The sequence below is a fragment of the Schistocerca piceifrons genome, chromosome 2 (assembly GCF_021461385.2).
Source record: "Schistocerca piceifrons isolate TAMUIC-IGC-003096 chromosome 2, iqSchPice1.1, whole genome shotgun sequence".
Classification (NCBI taxonomy): domain Eukaryota; kingdom Metazoa; phylum Arthropoda; class Insecta; order Orthoptera; family Acrididae; genus Schistocerca; species Schistocerca piceifrons.
Window position 1 is genome coordinate 770733164 of NC_060139.1, and position 16529 is coordinate 770749692.

The 16529-nt window shown below is 44.0% G+C and overlaps 1 protein-coding gene across 2 annotated transcripts in view; it reads left to right on the forward strand.

Annotated features, from left to right (window-relative positions):
* Positions 1–16529, forward strand: part of LOC124775071 (annulin) — a 443615-nt gene that overhangs the window by 385494 nt on the left and 41592 nt on the right. For both annotated transcript variants that reach the window (XM_047249875.1, XM_047249874.1), the window contains exons 3-4: positions 6925–7052; positions 10062–10191. In XM_047249875.1, coding sequence (XP_047105831.1) covers positions 6925–7052; positions 10062–10191 — 258 coding nt within the window. The remainder of the gene's footprint in view (positions 1–6924; positions 7053–10061; positions 10192–16529) is intronic.

The window sequence follows — 16529 nt, forward strand, 5'->3', positions numbered from 1 at the left end:
CCTCAGCCGATGACGCTGATCTTTGTGTTTAAACAAAGTGAGCACTGCTGTGTAAGATCGTAACTTTCTGACGGTAGGGCAGTCAGAAAAACGGAACGATAATACGAACAGAACACTAGTCCTGGCATTCAAAAACCAGACTTCGGCTCTGCTGCCGAATGTACATTGTGATAAAACTTCCTGACGGATTAATACTGGATGCCGGACTGAAACTTCAACCCGGACCTCTACCTTCCGCTGGAAAAACAAGCAGCTGAGCTATTCTTACGCACCTGGCTAAGCTGCAGCATATCAGTACCACTTTTCTGCTGCTGCGCTCTCCTCTCGGTGTTGTTTTGCATATCTCGCTGGTTCGGCGCTCCCAAACGCATATAATTGGGAAAACCTTGGTCAGGAGACCGGTACTGCCGTACTGAAGCGTTGACGGGCTCGTGAAATGCGTTCTGACGACCGACTTAGGAGAGCGTTACGCACGATAGTTAGAAATCCAGGTCTGGTTTTTAGATAGTTTTAATATGTTAGGAAGTTGCAATCTTACCAACGTTTGCAACCTTATTCATATGTAGCCGCCGACAACGTTTCCTGACTATCAAGCAATGCGCTGCGGATCGGAATCCGCAGATTCGAGAGTAAACGTCGCCATTGCCTCAAGACACCAAAGATACGTAGTTTTACAGACTTGAAAAAGGCATCGCTAATAGGAGTAGTAAAATGCAACATTTTCTACTACTGAGGAATCTTCCTATGCAGTCCTACAACAGTACAACCAATTTTCGTCTCTGACGTCGCTCATTCTATTTCTAAGGCTCCATTTTCTCCAACTTGTGTGAAACAGTTTAAGCCACTTCATTGTACAGTATCTCAATTTAAGGTCAGCTATCCTCCTCTGAAATGGGAAATACGATTACGATGCATTGCTACGAATAAGCTGAGGTCATATTATACTTCCGGTCTCATTTTCAGAGATTTATTCATCCCTTTTCGTTATCTGAGTCCCTGCTGAGGTGATTGCGTCCGACCCGGTGGCTCCTCTCCTATACCTCTATGGCTATAATTCATGCTAGACGTCCGCATTCCATTTCTCTTTGTTCATGGCCTCCTTCACACCTACTGTTCGATGCTTCGATAGTGTGAGACGCCTCAGATGTTCTTTGCCCCCTAGTAATTCGAGACATCTTCTTCAACACGCAATCTATCTTTTTTAACACATTAATAAAAGGAACTTACCCGCTTGTTCCACTTTCTTTATCACTCAGCAAAGTATCCATTTATTATACAGGGTGATTTCGTGATGATGTCACAAACTGTCAGGGATGATGGAGAAGTGTAAATGCATCAATTTGAGGTAAGATATGCTAGCCGGGAAACGACAGAGTCGAAAGATATGAGCGAAAATCTGCTCAAGTTCCACCTCAGCCTTGCGCAGCGCTCGAACTAAGGGCCTCAACTTTAGAATCCTGATCATGACATACAGAATTTCCGCTGAATACTCCACAATATCCTCAGATAATTTGCCCTGTTGATGGATTAGTAATGGAGCAGGTAACTTGATGTCAGAGGGACCGAAAATCCTAAGTCTACGGTACTGTAATAATGGATACCATTAGCCGACACAAGTTTCATGAGCTGCTACATTTCCAACAGTTGTTCGAAATGGTATCCCCCAGCGTCAATTCAGCCATGGCATCGTCGCAATTCTATCGTAGTCGTTCTAGTATCTCCGCTGTCAGTGTTGCACGCAGGGCGAATTCTTACCAGGAGATTCTCTTCAGTCTCGACACAAGACTTTTCACATCGCCGCACAAGAAGAAATTAAGTGAGGTAAAACCAGGTGAACATGCTGGCTACGAAACAGGGCTTGCCCTGTCTCTCTACTTTTCACGTAATGTCTGATCAAGGTGTTCACGAACCCTCAGTCCAAAGCGAGGCAGAGTTCCATCACGTTGAAACCACATATGTTGACGAATAGCCAGTGCACCTCGAGATTGCCTTCCCTGCAGTCTCAGCAAGAACAGCAGTTGTACACATATTCTACTGCCAAAGGTATCAGAACGGTTTTCGCTCATAAATTTCGACTAGGTTGTCTTAAATTGATCCATACATTTTTCTCCATCATACCTGAAAGTTTATAACATCATCAAGAAATCACCCTGTATATCGCCTTTCGTTCTGAATTAGCATTTTAGGCTGAACAAAGAAATCGAATGTAGCCCTACCGTTACAAATGTAAGGCAGGAACCTGAATTCTCGCTTTCTGGGAAAATGTTCTTACCAGACGAAACTATGCAGAGGCACCGCATAGCCCTCTTCCGGTTTGACAACACCTTTCAGTGATGTAAACTGATAAGAGGTCCGAGCATCGAGTTTAAATTTACGACCTACAGCGCTCCTTGCGGCTATGAACTTCGGCCGCCACATTGAACTCGGTCAGAATACTGAGAGGAGCCAGTCTATCTTTTGTCTGTGTGGAAAGTGAACTGCTTTATTTCGCGAATTTTGCAATTTGTTTAGCGAAATGTAAATTTAAAATGGCGTTCAACTGCACGAATAGAAGTGACAGGTGCTAGAATAGAGATGGGCAGCAAATATGAAACAGGACTGATTGTTTCGAACTACGACGAGCCACGTCTTCTCAAATCAGTCTGAAGACAAATATAAGTACGACATAAATGATCAGAGACGCCTTTTGTCCAAGTCAGTCCCAACTGTCTTTAATATTCTACAAAATTAAAAAAAAATTAAAAAAGATGAGATCGCACAACCAGGAGTCAGAAAGTGAACTTTTAAAAACTTGGTCAGTAATATTCTTAATGAGTCTTCATTAGCGCATAGTAAGTCTGTAGCTTAATAATTATACTGCTTTTACGTTTTTTCATACAAACAAAATACCGTTTCTCTTAGCCAAGCGAGACGTATTTCGAAGTTTCCTCCATAATCTTCATGCAGTACCTGCTCATTTTCCGGGCAGCAAGAAGCTATCTTGGGTGGGCGAAAATATTTTGAGTCTTCTTGCAGTCTTATCTACATCTAAAAGTTTGTATCATATTTCGACTAAAACATTCCTTTTTGCTGCTAGTGTACACCGAAATCACCACTGTTTACTATTTTTTGAGAAAAAAATCAAGCATGAGCTATCTGAAGTTAATCAAATCAATTTTAAGGGGCGGTGACACAGCAGAACATTCCCTTGACTACAGATAAAATGGTGAAATTTAAACTTGTTTGGTCCGAATACCGACGATTGCACTTGCAGCACTGTGACGGTCCTGAGACTTGCGGCTGTGTGGTTTCTGTAAAAGTACGAGCTTTGCAAGGGCAGCGCGTCGTCTGCTCGCACAGACCGCTCTACCGGAAGCACGACTGCGCTGATTGAGTCGTCGTCTCGTCCGGCCAGTCTCCCGTTACGGACTTGTTACAGACGGGACTCGCAACTTCCACGGCAACGGCATACCAGGTCGTGACCAGACAGTTACCGTGGCCTGCATCCCCATATGGCCGCCGCCGTAGTCATCGGCATGTCGTGTGTGGCCCCTCCCGCTTACCTCCATCCCGTATGGCGGCTGCGGCACATCCTGTTAAGGGCAAGCAGTTGCACAGCTCCCACCAGTGCAGGGAACACAGTTCGTAGTCAGGAAAAAATGAGCACTGTCGCTGGAGATTGTACCACTGACTGATTGTTGTTGTGATCTTCAGTCATAAGACTGCTTTGACGCAACTTTCCGCGCTAGCCTGTCCTGTGCAAGCATTTTCCTCTCCGTGTAATTACCACAGCCTACATCCGTTTGAACCTGTCTCCTTTATACGAACCTTCTTCATCTCCACTAAAACTTTTACTTTCCCCACCCATACGTAAAGGCGCCAAAGAGGTAGTTCTCACTTTGCGCTCGATAATGGAAACAAGATTGAAGGAAAATCAGTATACTCTTAGACGATTCATCGACCTACAGAAAGCGTTCGACAATGTAAAATGGTGCAAGACGTTCGAAATTCTGAGAAAAATTGTAGTACGCTATACGGAGAGACTGGCAATGCACGATATGTACAAGGACCATCTATACATCGAAGAAGCATGACGGAATAAAAGGGAAGTTGAAGTGTGGGATTAAAATTCAGGGTGAAATGGTATCAATGATACGATTCGCTGGTGACATTGCTACCCTCAGTGAATGAGAGGAAGAATTACAGGATCTGTTAAAAGGAATGAACATTCAAATGGGTACAGAATATGGATTGTGAGTAAATCGAAGAAATACGAAAGTAATGAGAAGTAGCAGAAATGAGAACAACGGGAAGCAGAATGTCAGAATTGGTGATCACGAATTAGGCCAAGTTAACGTATTCTGCTATCTTGGGAGCAAAATAACCCATGACGGACGAAGCAAGGAGGACATAAAAAGCAGACTAGCACAGGCTAAGAGGGCGTTCCTGGCCAAGAGAAGTCTGCTGGCATCGAACATTGGCTTTAATATGAGGCAGAAATCTCTGAGAATGTACGTTTGGAGCACAGCATTGTATCAGTGAATCAGGGGTTGTGGGAAAACCGGAACAGAGGAGAATCGAAGCGAATCAAGTAGACTGGTAAGATAAGGAATGAGTAGGGTCTGCGCAGAATCGGCGAGGAAGGGAATATGTGGAAAACACTGACAAGAAGAATGGACTGGATGACAGGATATGTGTTAAGGCATCAGAGAATAACCTCTATGGTACTAAAGGGAACTGCAGAGGGTAAAAACTATAGGGGAAGACAGAGATATGAATAAATCCAACAATTAAGTACAAAGGGTGCAAGTGTTACTCTGAGTTGAAGAGGTTAGTGCTGGAGGAGAATTCGTCGGGGGCCGCATCAAACCACTCCGAGGATTAAAAAAAAACACTACTTTCCACTGAGGAGTACTTGATGCCAGAGATATTATTTCTCCAATTCCCTTCACTACATCCTCATTAGTTATTCGATCTACCAATCTAACACCAGAGCATTCTTCTGTAGTACCACAATTTAATAGCTTCTTCTTGTGTGACCTGTTTATTGTTCACGTTAAATTTCCGTACAAGGCAATACTCCTGACAAATACATTCAGAAAAGACTTCCTAACACTTAAATTTTATATTCGATGTCAGCAAACTTCTCTTTTTCCGAAATTCTGTCTTGCTACTGTCAATCTACGTTTTATATCCTCCCTATCTCGGCCATCGTCAGTTATTTTACTGCCAACTCATCTTCCCCTGTCCCATTTCCTAACCTAATTACTCATCATCGTCTGATTTAATTTGAGTACAATGTTTTACTTCTGTCGAAGTTCATCTTATAGATTCTTTTCAAGGCACTATCCATTCCTTCCAGGTGTTCTTACAAGTCTTCTGATGTCTTGGACGGAAATACAATGTCATCGGCAAACCTCAACATTTTTATTTCTTCTTCCCGAACGTTGATATACCTTTGCAAATCTCTTCTGAGTTTCCTGCATAGCTATCTCATTGTAAGGACTAAATAACATCGAAGATGACTGACTGACCATTATGTTATGCGACAACAATCTGAAAAGTATTTCACAATTTAGTTACCTGCTTCGACCATTCATTGGCCATCATCGGACTGTATTCAGATAAAACAGAAGAGACAAAGAATCATTATAGAATCTATAAAATCTGCCATCAACAATCCATGGAATTATAAAATAAGAATAAAATTATACGTAAAACCATATGCTGTAAGAGGTGACATAGCGTTTTATTGCATCATCTACATAAGTATGGTGAGCAGTAGGTAGGTTTTATAGTCAGAATGAAATCCCTTTGTCTAATCATTCATGTTTACGTCCATGAAAGGAGTAGCCACTTTTACAGATTCGAGAGTGATTCCTTCTCTCCATTATTTTTTGTATATGTGCAGTGTGAGAATGTCCATTGAATGGTTGTAACCGGCTACTACATTGCGAAACCGTTTTGTTATTGTTGTCAAAAACAAAAGACAGTTCACAGTACCAAAGTGAATATGAAGGAATTCTATGGTAGCAGGGTGAATTTCTGACGTGGAGTCATGACATTTACTGAAAAATTAAGACTATTTGCTCTGTTGGCAGTCAAATCCGGATCTGTACGAGGTAGAGGGATAGAAGATGATAGGATTTAACGTTTCGACGACGATGAGATCATTAGAGAATGAACCAGACTGGAGAACGATAAGGAAAGAAATCGGCCGGCCTGTTGTAAGATACCAACCTAGCATTCACTTTAAGTGGTTTAGGGCATGTGTAGTCTGTCATTCGCGAGCGCAGTCCATAAGTATTTTATGCATGTAAGTCAAAAACTTGCTTCAAAAGAACTAAAGATATTCTGAGATTTGAGTAGCATAATCGAGGGAGTATTCCTTCTTGAATTACAGTGAAGGAATTATGTTTTTCTTGAAACGTCGGAGAAACTCATCGCTTTGTTTTTTTAATGTTTACACGAAATACACTCGGGAGAGACAAACTTTCGATATATCATTCACAATAAGCATTGTTTACCAAAATTGCCTCTATAATTTACTTCCTCTCCATAGAGAGCTACAAACAGCAGAAAAAATACAGTTTCTAGAGCCTGTTTTTGATAATGTGGCCACAGCCTTATGTATAATACCCCAAATACCAGTCGTATTTCTTCAAGTAAATGTGACTGAATGCGGATTTCTTAACTAAAACTTCGCGTAATCTACCGTTACGCCTAAGTGACTTGGCACTGGAGAAACTGAAGGCTTATCCATTTAGACGTCAAAGAATGGTCATGAAATAATGAAGTAATCACCTACAATTTTATTTTTAGTTTAACAGGAAGTAGAGTCTTGCTAAAGAAAACTTTTGAGTTACATTTGTAACCCGTATATTCAAATGCTCAAGGCAGTGAAGCTGTGTTAGCTGACTGTGTGCCTGTTGTGTGTCTGCACAGACGCGGAGAAGCCGAGCTACGGACAGGGCACGCTGGTGGCCGTGCCGCTGCTGGCCAAGGGCGCCGAGTCTGGAGCCGCCTGGAACGCCGTGCTGGACTCCAGCGCCGACGACATCCTGCGCATACAGGTGAGCGCGCGTCCGCCACCTGCTAGTGCAACGGAGGGGAGTGTCATGGCGGTCACGTCCCTGTCCGAAGAACAATTCACCAAAACCACTTACATTTTACATCTATTAGTTTCCAAACTTTTTAGCCAACTTTTAGTGAATAGTGTCTCATGAAGACTAGAGCTCTCTAAAATGCCAAAGGATTCTGCTTTTCAGAGCTAGCCTCAGAGTGTGGGCTGTCAGCCTTGCCGGCTGCAGAAGACGTTCCTCACAACTGAAGGTACCCATCCACAGGCTGACCGTATGTACCGCCAAAACAAATCAGACATGTTTTGGAGTCTGAAGAAGTTGTGTAAGGCAAGGCTTGAAGGGAAAGAACTTCCACACAGGCAAAAAAATCAGGAAGATTGGCCTAGTCTAGAAACAGGCAGATATAACTCAAAGAGAACCTTCTCGGGACATCAGCCGAATTGCAACGTCGCGTTGTATCGACCGTTCAACGAGTTTCCTGCTCGTAATCTTCACCTGAAAATGGTGACTAGGAAAGTCGGTAAAACGTTGCTGCAGGACAACCCTGTCTCTCGGATGATATTCTGAGAATATTCCATCAGTGCAGTTCTCCGATAAAGCCTGCGTTCTTATACCGCATTATCCAAATTTACACTCTTGTATACCCGTAGTATTCAGATCTGTGATCTAAAACTTATTACTAAGCGAAATACTGATTGTGGAGAGCGCGCATTTCGATTTTATATGGTGTAAATTACGACCCTGTAAAAGTTAAGAAAGTTCCTTAAATCACTGCAAGATGCACATACTTGTCAAATTTCCAAATGATGTACTTCTCTGAATTTTCCAGTTTCTTCCAAGTTCAGCTATACCGATGGACTATGCGCTAATGTAAACAAATTATTAGTTTATTATTGTATTGGAATATTTATAAGTTTATTGATATTATTGTTATTAACATTCTGCTTATGTATGGCATGTTAAAGTTGGGTATAGGTAGAGGGACAGAGCATTAACAATCCATAGTGAAAGTAGCCTACATATTGAAACACGATAGTCAACTCTGGCAGGCGTGCAAGTGTCACTCTCATCACCCCTCGCACCACTAGACGCCAAAGATGGAACATATTTGTCAATTCACTCTACATCACGAACATACTGCGATCTCTTGAAGGTCTGAAATTTGGATCCGGCCTGCTATAGCCCACCCTGGCTGAACAGAGTCCCTCTGACTGTTCAGAGATGTCACTAAACCCGCCCAAAGATGTAAACAATCATGCATGAGTAGCGCCTATTAGACGGAGGGGGTCCGACAGCCGATCAGTTCCAGTCTTTCCATCAGAAGGAGATACACAGCTCGTGTTGTCTGTAGTTCAACAATGCCTAGACGGTCAATACCGTGGTTCGATCGCGTCCGCATTGTTACTTTGTGCCAGGAAGGGTTCTGAACAAGAGAGGTGTCCAGGCGTCTCGGAGTGAACCAAAGCGATGTTATTCGGACATGGAGGAGATACAGAGAGACGGGAACTGTCGATGACATGCCTCGCTCAGGCCGCCCAAGGGCTACTACTGCAGTGGATGACTGCTACCTTCGGATTATGGCTTAGAGGAACCCTGACAGCAATGCCACCATATTGGATAATGCTTTTCGTGCAGCCACAGGACGTCGTGTTACGACTCAAACTGTGCGCAACAGACTGCATGATACGCAACTTCACTCCCGACGTCCGCGGTGAGGCCCATGTTTGCAACCACGACACCCTGCAGCTCGGTACAGATGGGCCCAACAACAAACCGAAAGGACCGCTCAGCATTGGCATCACGTTCTCTTCACCGATAAGTGTCACATATGCATTCAACCAGACGATCGTCGGAGATGTGTTTGGAGGCAACCCGGTCAGGCTGATCGCCTTAGACGCACTGTCCAGCGAGTGCAGCAAGGTAGAGGTTCCCTGCTGTTTTCGGATGCCATTGTCTGGGGCCGACGTATGCCGCTGGTGGTAATGGAAGGCGCCGTAACGGCTGTACGATACGTGAATGCCATCCTCCGACCGATAGTGCAACCATGTCGGCAGCATATTGCCGAGGCATTCGTCTTTATGGAGGACAATTCGCACCCCCATTGTGCACATCTTGTAAATGACTCCCTTCAGGATAACAATATCGCTCGACTGCAGTGACCAGCATGTTATCCAGACGTGAACCCTATCAAACGTACTGGGATAAAATGAAAAGGGCTGTCTATGGACGACGTGACCTACCAACCACTCTGAGGGATCTCCGCCGCATCGCCGCTGAGGAGTGGGACAATTTGAACCGACAGTGCCTTGATGAACTTGTGGATAGTATGTCTCGCCGAATACAGGCATGCATCAATGCAAGAGGACGTGCTAGTCTGTATTAGAGGTACCGGTGTGTACAGCAATCTGGACCACCATCTCTGAAGGTCTTATTGTATGTTGGTACAACATGCAACGTGTGGTTTTCATGAGCAATAAAAAGGGCGGAAATGATGTTTATGTTGATCTCTAGTCCAGTTTTCTGTACAGCTTCCGGAACTCTCGGTACCGAGGTGAACTAAAACTTTTTTTTGTGTGTGTATTTGAGGTATTCTACGAGGTTATAAGTCCTTACACGGGAGTTTACCCAAATTTATTTCGTTAGACCGTTGGTTGTTTACTATTTTTAAATAGAAAGCTATGCTCTCTAAGGGCACAATACCGAATTACTTTTCGGTGCGTTAAACTTCAGACTTTTCTTTATCTGCATCTTCATTACCTGTTAGCAGTACTGGAAGAGTCACTCTCCTGCAACTAGGCAAACTTCAAAATACTCGAAAGCTCATCGTCTACTTTGAAGTCATTATTGGAAGTTTTTCAGACATCCACCAACAGTATTAACGGTCTGAAGCGAACCACTGGACACGAGAAACTATATGTCGGTATTGTTCATATATATCTTGCATAGCATTTTCGTTAAGGTAATGAATAGTCGTACACGGCAATGGTTTTGTGCTTACAGATTACTCCGGCGGCAGATGCTATTGTGGGAAAATGGAAAATGGACATCGACACCAAACTGAAGAACGATGGCGCAGTCAGCTACAGCTACAAGGATCCGTTCTATATCCTGTACAACCCCTGGTGCCGTCGTAAGTACTTACTCACCAGCTTAAGACTTGTAATTGTAGATTTCGCCGATGAGTCTCAGAGTTGTCACACAGCTTTAACTGTCTAAAAATGGTTTGGCATTTCAAAAACGAAATGGAAGAGGAATCGAGATTATTATCACAGTATGCTGTTGTAACTGCAGCAGCGTGTGTACGTCTTTCTTTGATGAAGTGCAAGGAAGCCCTCACAAGTTCGATAAAAAAAATGCATACATTGCTTTAGCAAAAACAAAATTTTATTTCCCAGTTAATGTTGTTTGAGCTTCGTGTAGCTGATCCATGGAGAATCAGTTCTCCTTATTTTCTCAGAAAAGAAAGCTGTTGCCAGTTGTGCGTAGTAATCCCTCACAACTTACGTAGTCTCCTTATTCAAAGGATATTTCACTGCTCCAAGCCACTTTTAGGAGCATTTTATCATCGAAATGAACAATATATAGATAGCTGCATTCTCCTGGTGCAAGAGAAATGTTTAATTTTGGCCGCTTCTGCTTCAGCTCGTTGTACAAGTACCCCAATAACGTTGTTAACTGAAGCAATCGTTGTATTATCCTTTGCCTATTAATAATCATGATAATATCTTTTGAGCTTCAAGAAGCAGACGATCTTCCGATGATAAAATTTTTGACGCGATGGAAGCATTCCACTTCGTCTCTACAGGCACTCTTGCGTTGTGAAAGTTCGTCGCTGACAACAGTGGATGCAATTCAGTTCTTCGGCAAAGAATCGCTCAGTATTCATAACCGCAACTGATCTACGTTCGAAATCATACGAATTCCTATGAGAGAAGAAATTTTTGTGACCAGAATACTGAAAACTTGTTAGAGTCTAACATATTGTCGCTATCAAGATTATTAGGAAGTTAACAAAAAATGTTCAAATGTGTGTGAAATCTTATGGGACTTAAGTGCTAAGGTCATCAGTCCCTAAGCTTACACACTACTTATCCTAAATTATCCTAAGGACAAACACACACACCCATGCCCGAGGGAGGACTCGAACCTCCGCCGGGACCAGCCGCACAGTCCTTGACTGCAGCGCCTCAGACCGCTCGGCTAATCCTGCGCGGCAGAAAGTTAACATTTTCCACTCTGGTTGGCGCCGCAACCGTGTGTTAGTCATGAAATGAGAATATTCTCAGCAGATGACGGAAAGGAATATCAAATCATGTTTCTTCCACGATCGATTTCGGCATGTTATCAATTCTCAAATTGTTTTGAATCATCTTAGCACATGTCATAACGTGTCAAAATATTTGGCCATAAATCACACACGAATCAGCCATGAAATAAATTCGACTTCAAATCCCTTACAGTCGTGTTGTCATTTCATCACAACAGATCTATTGCTTAATCAGTTGTACAATGATGTCGCACACATGAAAAAATCTGTAGCACAATGACGGAGCGCATTTCACTTTAAACTGTAGATCCCCTAGGACTGCTGTGCAAAACAGTTTACCTCCGAAAGCAAAACTACGTAGTGCGCGCCAAACCCTGTTGGATGAATTTAGGGAACCTGTACTCGAAGAGGACTGTACCACACCGTACCTTTCGCGAAAGGAATATCAAATTATATTTCTTCCACGATAGTTTTCGGCATGTCTGCTATGAACCGTTTTGCTGGTACGTCAACGCGGACTGTTTATCGTGTCTGCAAGGAACGGAGCAGGACTCGCAAGCGTGTATCACGATATAAAAACTCGGGAGGAACTGGTGCTGTCAGAATATGCGGATCCCCGCAGCCAGTTTCCAAGCGAATGTTGCGAAGGGAACTGCATGCACTGGACTTTTGGAATCGCGTACGAAGTAAAGGAATTCTGCTATCTGGGAAGCAAACTAATTCATGACGGACGAAGGAAGGAGGACATAGAAACCAGACTAGCACGAGCAAAGAGGGAATTCCTGGTCAAAAATAGTCTACTAGGGTCAAACTTAGGCCTTAATTTTAGGAAGAAATTTCTGAGAATGTACGTTTGGAGCACAGCATTGTACGGTAGCGAATCGTGAACTGTGAGAAAACCGCAACAGAAGAGAGTCGAAGCATTTGAGATGTGGCGCTACAGAATAATGTTGAAAATTAGGTGGACTGGTAAGGTAAGGAATGAGGAGGTTCCATCCAGTATCAGCGAAGGAATGAACAACTGAAAAACATTGACAAGAAGTAGGAATATGATGATAAAACATGTGTTATGATATTGGAGAATAACTGTCATGGAATAAGAGGAGCTATCGACGCTAAGGCCCGTAGAGGAAGAGAGCGATTTGAGTAAATCGAGCAAAAAACTGAGGGCGTAGAGTTCTACTCTGAGACGCAGCGACTGGTGCAAGAGAGGGGAAAAGAAGTCCCCGCGAAAGGCCACTATTGCTCACAGCATTACAAAGTTGTGTAGCTTTTTTTGGCTCAACAGCACAGAAACTGGACATTTGCTTACTGGAGGCGTGTAAGGTGTTCCGACCATCAGGTCATGGTTTTACATCTTCTGAAACGATGCACGAAGTCGATTCTACCGGCAGCCCAATGAAGCTTGTAACCTGGAGCGTGTGGAGGATATACGAGTAACTCAGGCTGAAGGCGGTTGTGTGATCTTTTCGTGGGCGTGTTCCGCGCCACGATTTGGACCCTGTCATTTCGATTACCGTGAACTTGAACTTAAGATGTTTACTTCAGTTTTCTCGGTGGCCAGTTTTTGCCCTTTATTCTACATCTTCATGTTGAGTATTCTGTGAACACTCCCTCCTTCAGATATAAAAACAGTCATGTTCACATAGCTTGACACATACTATCCTCGCTTGTCGAACACTCAACCACCCTCTCGCATCCCCACTACGCCACCAAATCTCGAGATCTTAATCCTATATGAAATTTCTGGGACTAACTGAAACAGAAGGCAAAACGTAGCAACCGACAACATCCCTGAAATTTGCTAGCTCCATGAGATCTAACCTACAGTGAGTGGCTTCATGCGAACATACTTGCTCACAGAATTGGGATCCTTATCAAGTGTAGAGGCGGTTTTGTACGAGAGAGTAATACAATGAGATGACAAAAGTCATGGGACAGCGATATGCAGAAATACAGATGGCGGTAGTATCGCGTACACACAGTGTAAAAGGACAATGCATTGACTGTACTATCACGTGTACTCAGGTGATTCACGTGAAAAGGTTTCCGACTTGATTATGGCCGCACGTCGGCAATTAACAGACTTCGGGCGCAAAATGTTAGTTGGAGCTAGACGCATAGGACATTACATTTCGGAAATCGTTAGGGAATTCAGTATTCTGAGATCCGCAGTGTCAAGAGTGTGTGGAGAATACCCAATTTCAGGCGTAACTTCTCACCACGGGCAACGCTGCGCCTGATGACCTCACTAAACCACCGAGACGAGCGGCGTTTTCGTAGATTTATTAGCGCTACGAAACAAGCAACACTACGTCAAATAACGATAGACATTACTGTGGGACGTACGACGAACGTATCCGTTATGACAGTGCGGCGAATTTGGCGTTAATGGGCTACTGAAGCAGATGACCGACCCGAGTGCCTTTGCTGACAGCACGACATCTCCTGGGCTCGCGACCATATCGCTTGGACTCTAGACGATTGGAAAACCGTGTCCTGGTCGGATGAGCTCCGATTTCAGTTGGAAAGAGCTGATGGTGGGGTTCGAGTGCGGCGCAGACCCCACGAAGCCACGGACCCACTTTGTCAACAAGGCACTGTGCAAGCTGATAGTGTTTACATGGAATAGACTGGATTCCCTGGTCCAGTTGAAGCAATCATTGACTGGAAACGGTCATGTTCGGCTATTTGGAGACCATTAGCTGTCATCAGATGAATTCGCAATAGCGAATAGTGACTACCATCGGCTGTAGAATGGAATGACGACAGTGAAAATTTGTGCCGGACCGAGTCTCGAACCCGGATTTCCCGCTTATCGCGAGCGGTCGCCTTGCCATTGGGCTATCCGAACACGACTCACGGCCAGACGCAAACTTCCATATGTCGTCAACCACATCTACGATCTGTAGTCGCACATTCATTATGTATTCATAATTGCGAATTCATCTGACGTGTTTCGTAACGGCTGTGGTCGCCGCAGTGCATCGTCGTCAGAATAACACAGGCAGTGCAATATTGTATTTATCTGCCGATACCGGCCATGCGACTTTCAAGCAAAACGTCTGATCTGGAGGGAATACACATAATGGATGTGCGAGTACAAATCATAGACGTATGGTTGACGACATATGGAAGTTTGGGTCTGACCTGAGTCGCTCACGCATAGCCAAATGGTAAGCCGGAAATCCGGGTTCGTGTTCCACTCCGACACAACTTTTCATTGCCATCATTCCATTCTACAGCCGATGGTAGTCACTATTCGCAATTGCGAATTCATCTCATGTGTTCGCAACGGCTGTGGTCACCGCAGTGCATCGTCATCAGAATGACACAGGCATTGTAATATCGTATTTGCTGTCATGTTCCCAAACAACTACGGGACTCAGTTACTCGCGATTGCTTTGAAGAACACTCTCGGCAATTCTAGCGAATGGTTTGGCCACTCAGATTTCCCGACATGAGTCGCATTGATCATTATGGGACGTAATCGAGAGGTCAGTTCGTGCACAGAATCCTACACCGGCGACACTTCCGCAATTATGGACAACTATAGAGGCAGTAGCATGGCTCAGTATTTCTTCAGGGAACTTACAACGGCTTGTTGAGTCCATGCCGCGTCGAATTGCTGCACTACGGCGGACAAAAGGAGTCCGATACTATATTGGAGGTACAGCATGACTTTCGGCACCTCATCGTTTTTGTCCGATGAGCAGATTCCCACGTTGGCGACGTACGCCGACAGCAGTTTGACGGCTTTAGTCTAGCAGATGAAACTGGAGATGGTGCGTGTCGGATCGCGGCCCGTGCCCCGCGTTCCTCCGGAATGGAGTTAGCCGTTTGACAGGTCACCGCCTCCGACCTCTGGCCTCACTCTTTCCCCACTCTTGTCCCGGGACGCAGGCGTCAGTTATACGCAGTATAGGCAACCGATGTGCTCATGCTGTACTCCGTGGTGCTAGGAGGCATTTACTAAGGGACAGAAGTTCACTGCAAGGACGGAACGGCGGCACGATTGCATCGAGTCGCTAAGAGAACGTCCTCATCTAAGTCCACTTTGATCTTCTTGGAGAAGTGACGGGATTATTATTCTATTGTTCAAGAGTTTAGAACTGAAGTGTACAATAAAACAACTCATACAGGGCGTGACGAAAATTAATGCCTTTCAATTTTTATACGAAAACTCTTAAGGCTTTTGGAATAAAACAAACGTTATTAACATTCTACATCTTTATTCTTCATATCTACCTATTTATTTCTCAACCTAGTCTCCCTGACGACAAACACATTTCTCCCAGTGAGAGACCTGTTTGTTGATACCGTCACTGTATAGTGTATGTTTGACTTTGTTGACGGAGCCAAAATTTCACCTCTGGTTGCAACGTTCCATCACTACCAAAGTGAATTCCTCAAAAGCATTCTTTAAATTTTGGAAACAGATGGAAATCGGGTTGGGTAAAGTCGTAACTGTATGGTGGAACGATCAATAACAGTGAACTCAAAGCGTGGGACTGTTGCACATATCAAACGGTTCAAATGGCTCTGAGCACTATGGGACTTAACTTATGAGGTCATCAGTCTGCTAGAACTTAGAACTACTTAAACCTAACTAACCTAAGGACATCACACGCGTCCATGCCCGAGGCAGGATTCGAACCTGCGACCGTTGCGGTCGCGCGGTTCCAGACGGTAGCGCTTAGAACCGCTCGGCCGCTTCGGCCGGCTGTTGCATATCTCAAATCGCTCGTGGGTGGTCTGTCATTGTCATGCGGAAGGAGATGTGGCTCCATGTGTGGACGAATTCTTCCAATTCGAAAATCGATTACAGCAGGCTGTTTCTCACGCATCGACATAGTTACGTTACACACCGCTATATTACGTCCTACAGTTCTGAACTCTCTAGCGACAGAGGGCTGCAAATGTGTAGACGTGAAGAATAAAGATGTAGTATGTTACTAACGTTTCTTTTATTTAAGAAGCCTTAAGAGTTTTCACATAAAAAATTCGCAGGAGTTACTTTTCAGCACGCCCTCGTATATACATTATCAGTCAACAAATGTAAAAACTCATCTACCAATGTTAGAATTTGTGAAATAAAGCTCAGTGTCAGCTGCAACAGAGCCTATGCTGAAGTGGGGCATTAACTGGATCTCAGCAGGAGCTCCAGTCACTAATAAAATAGTCGTACACTTACACATAAT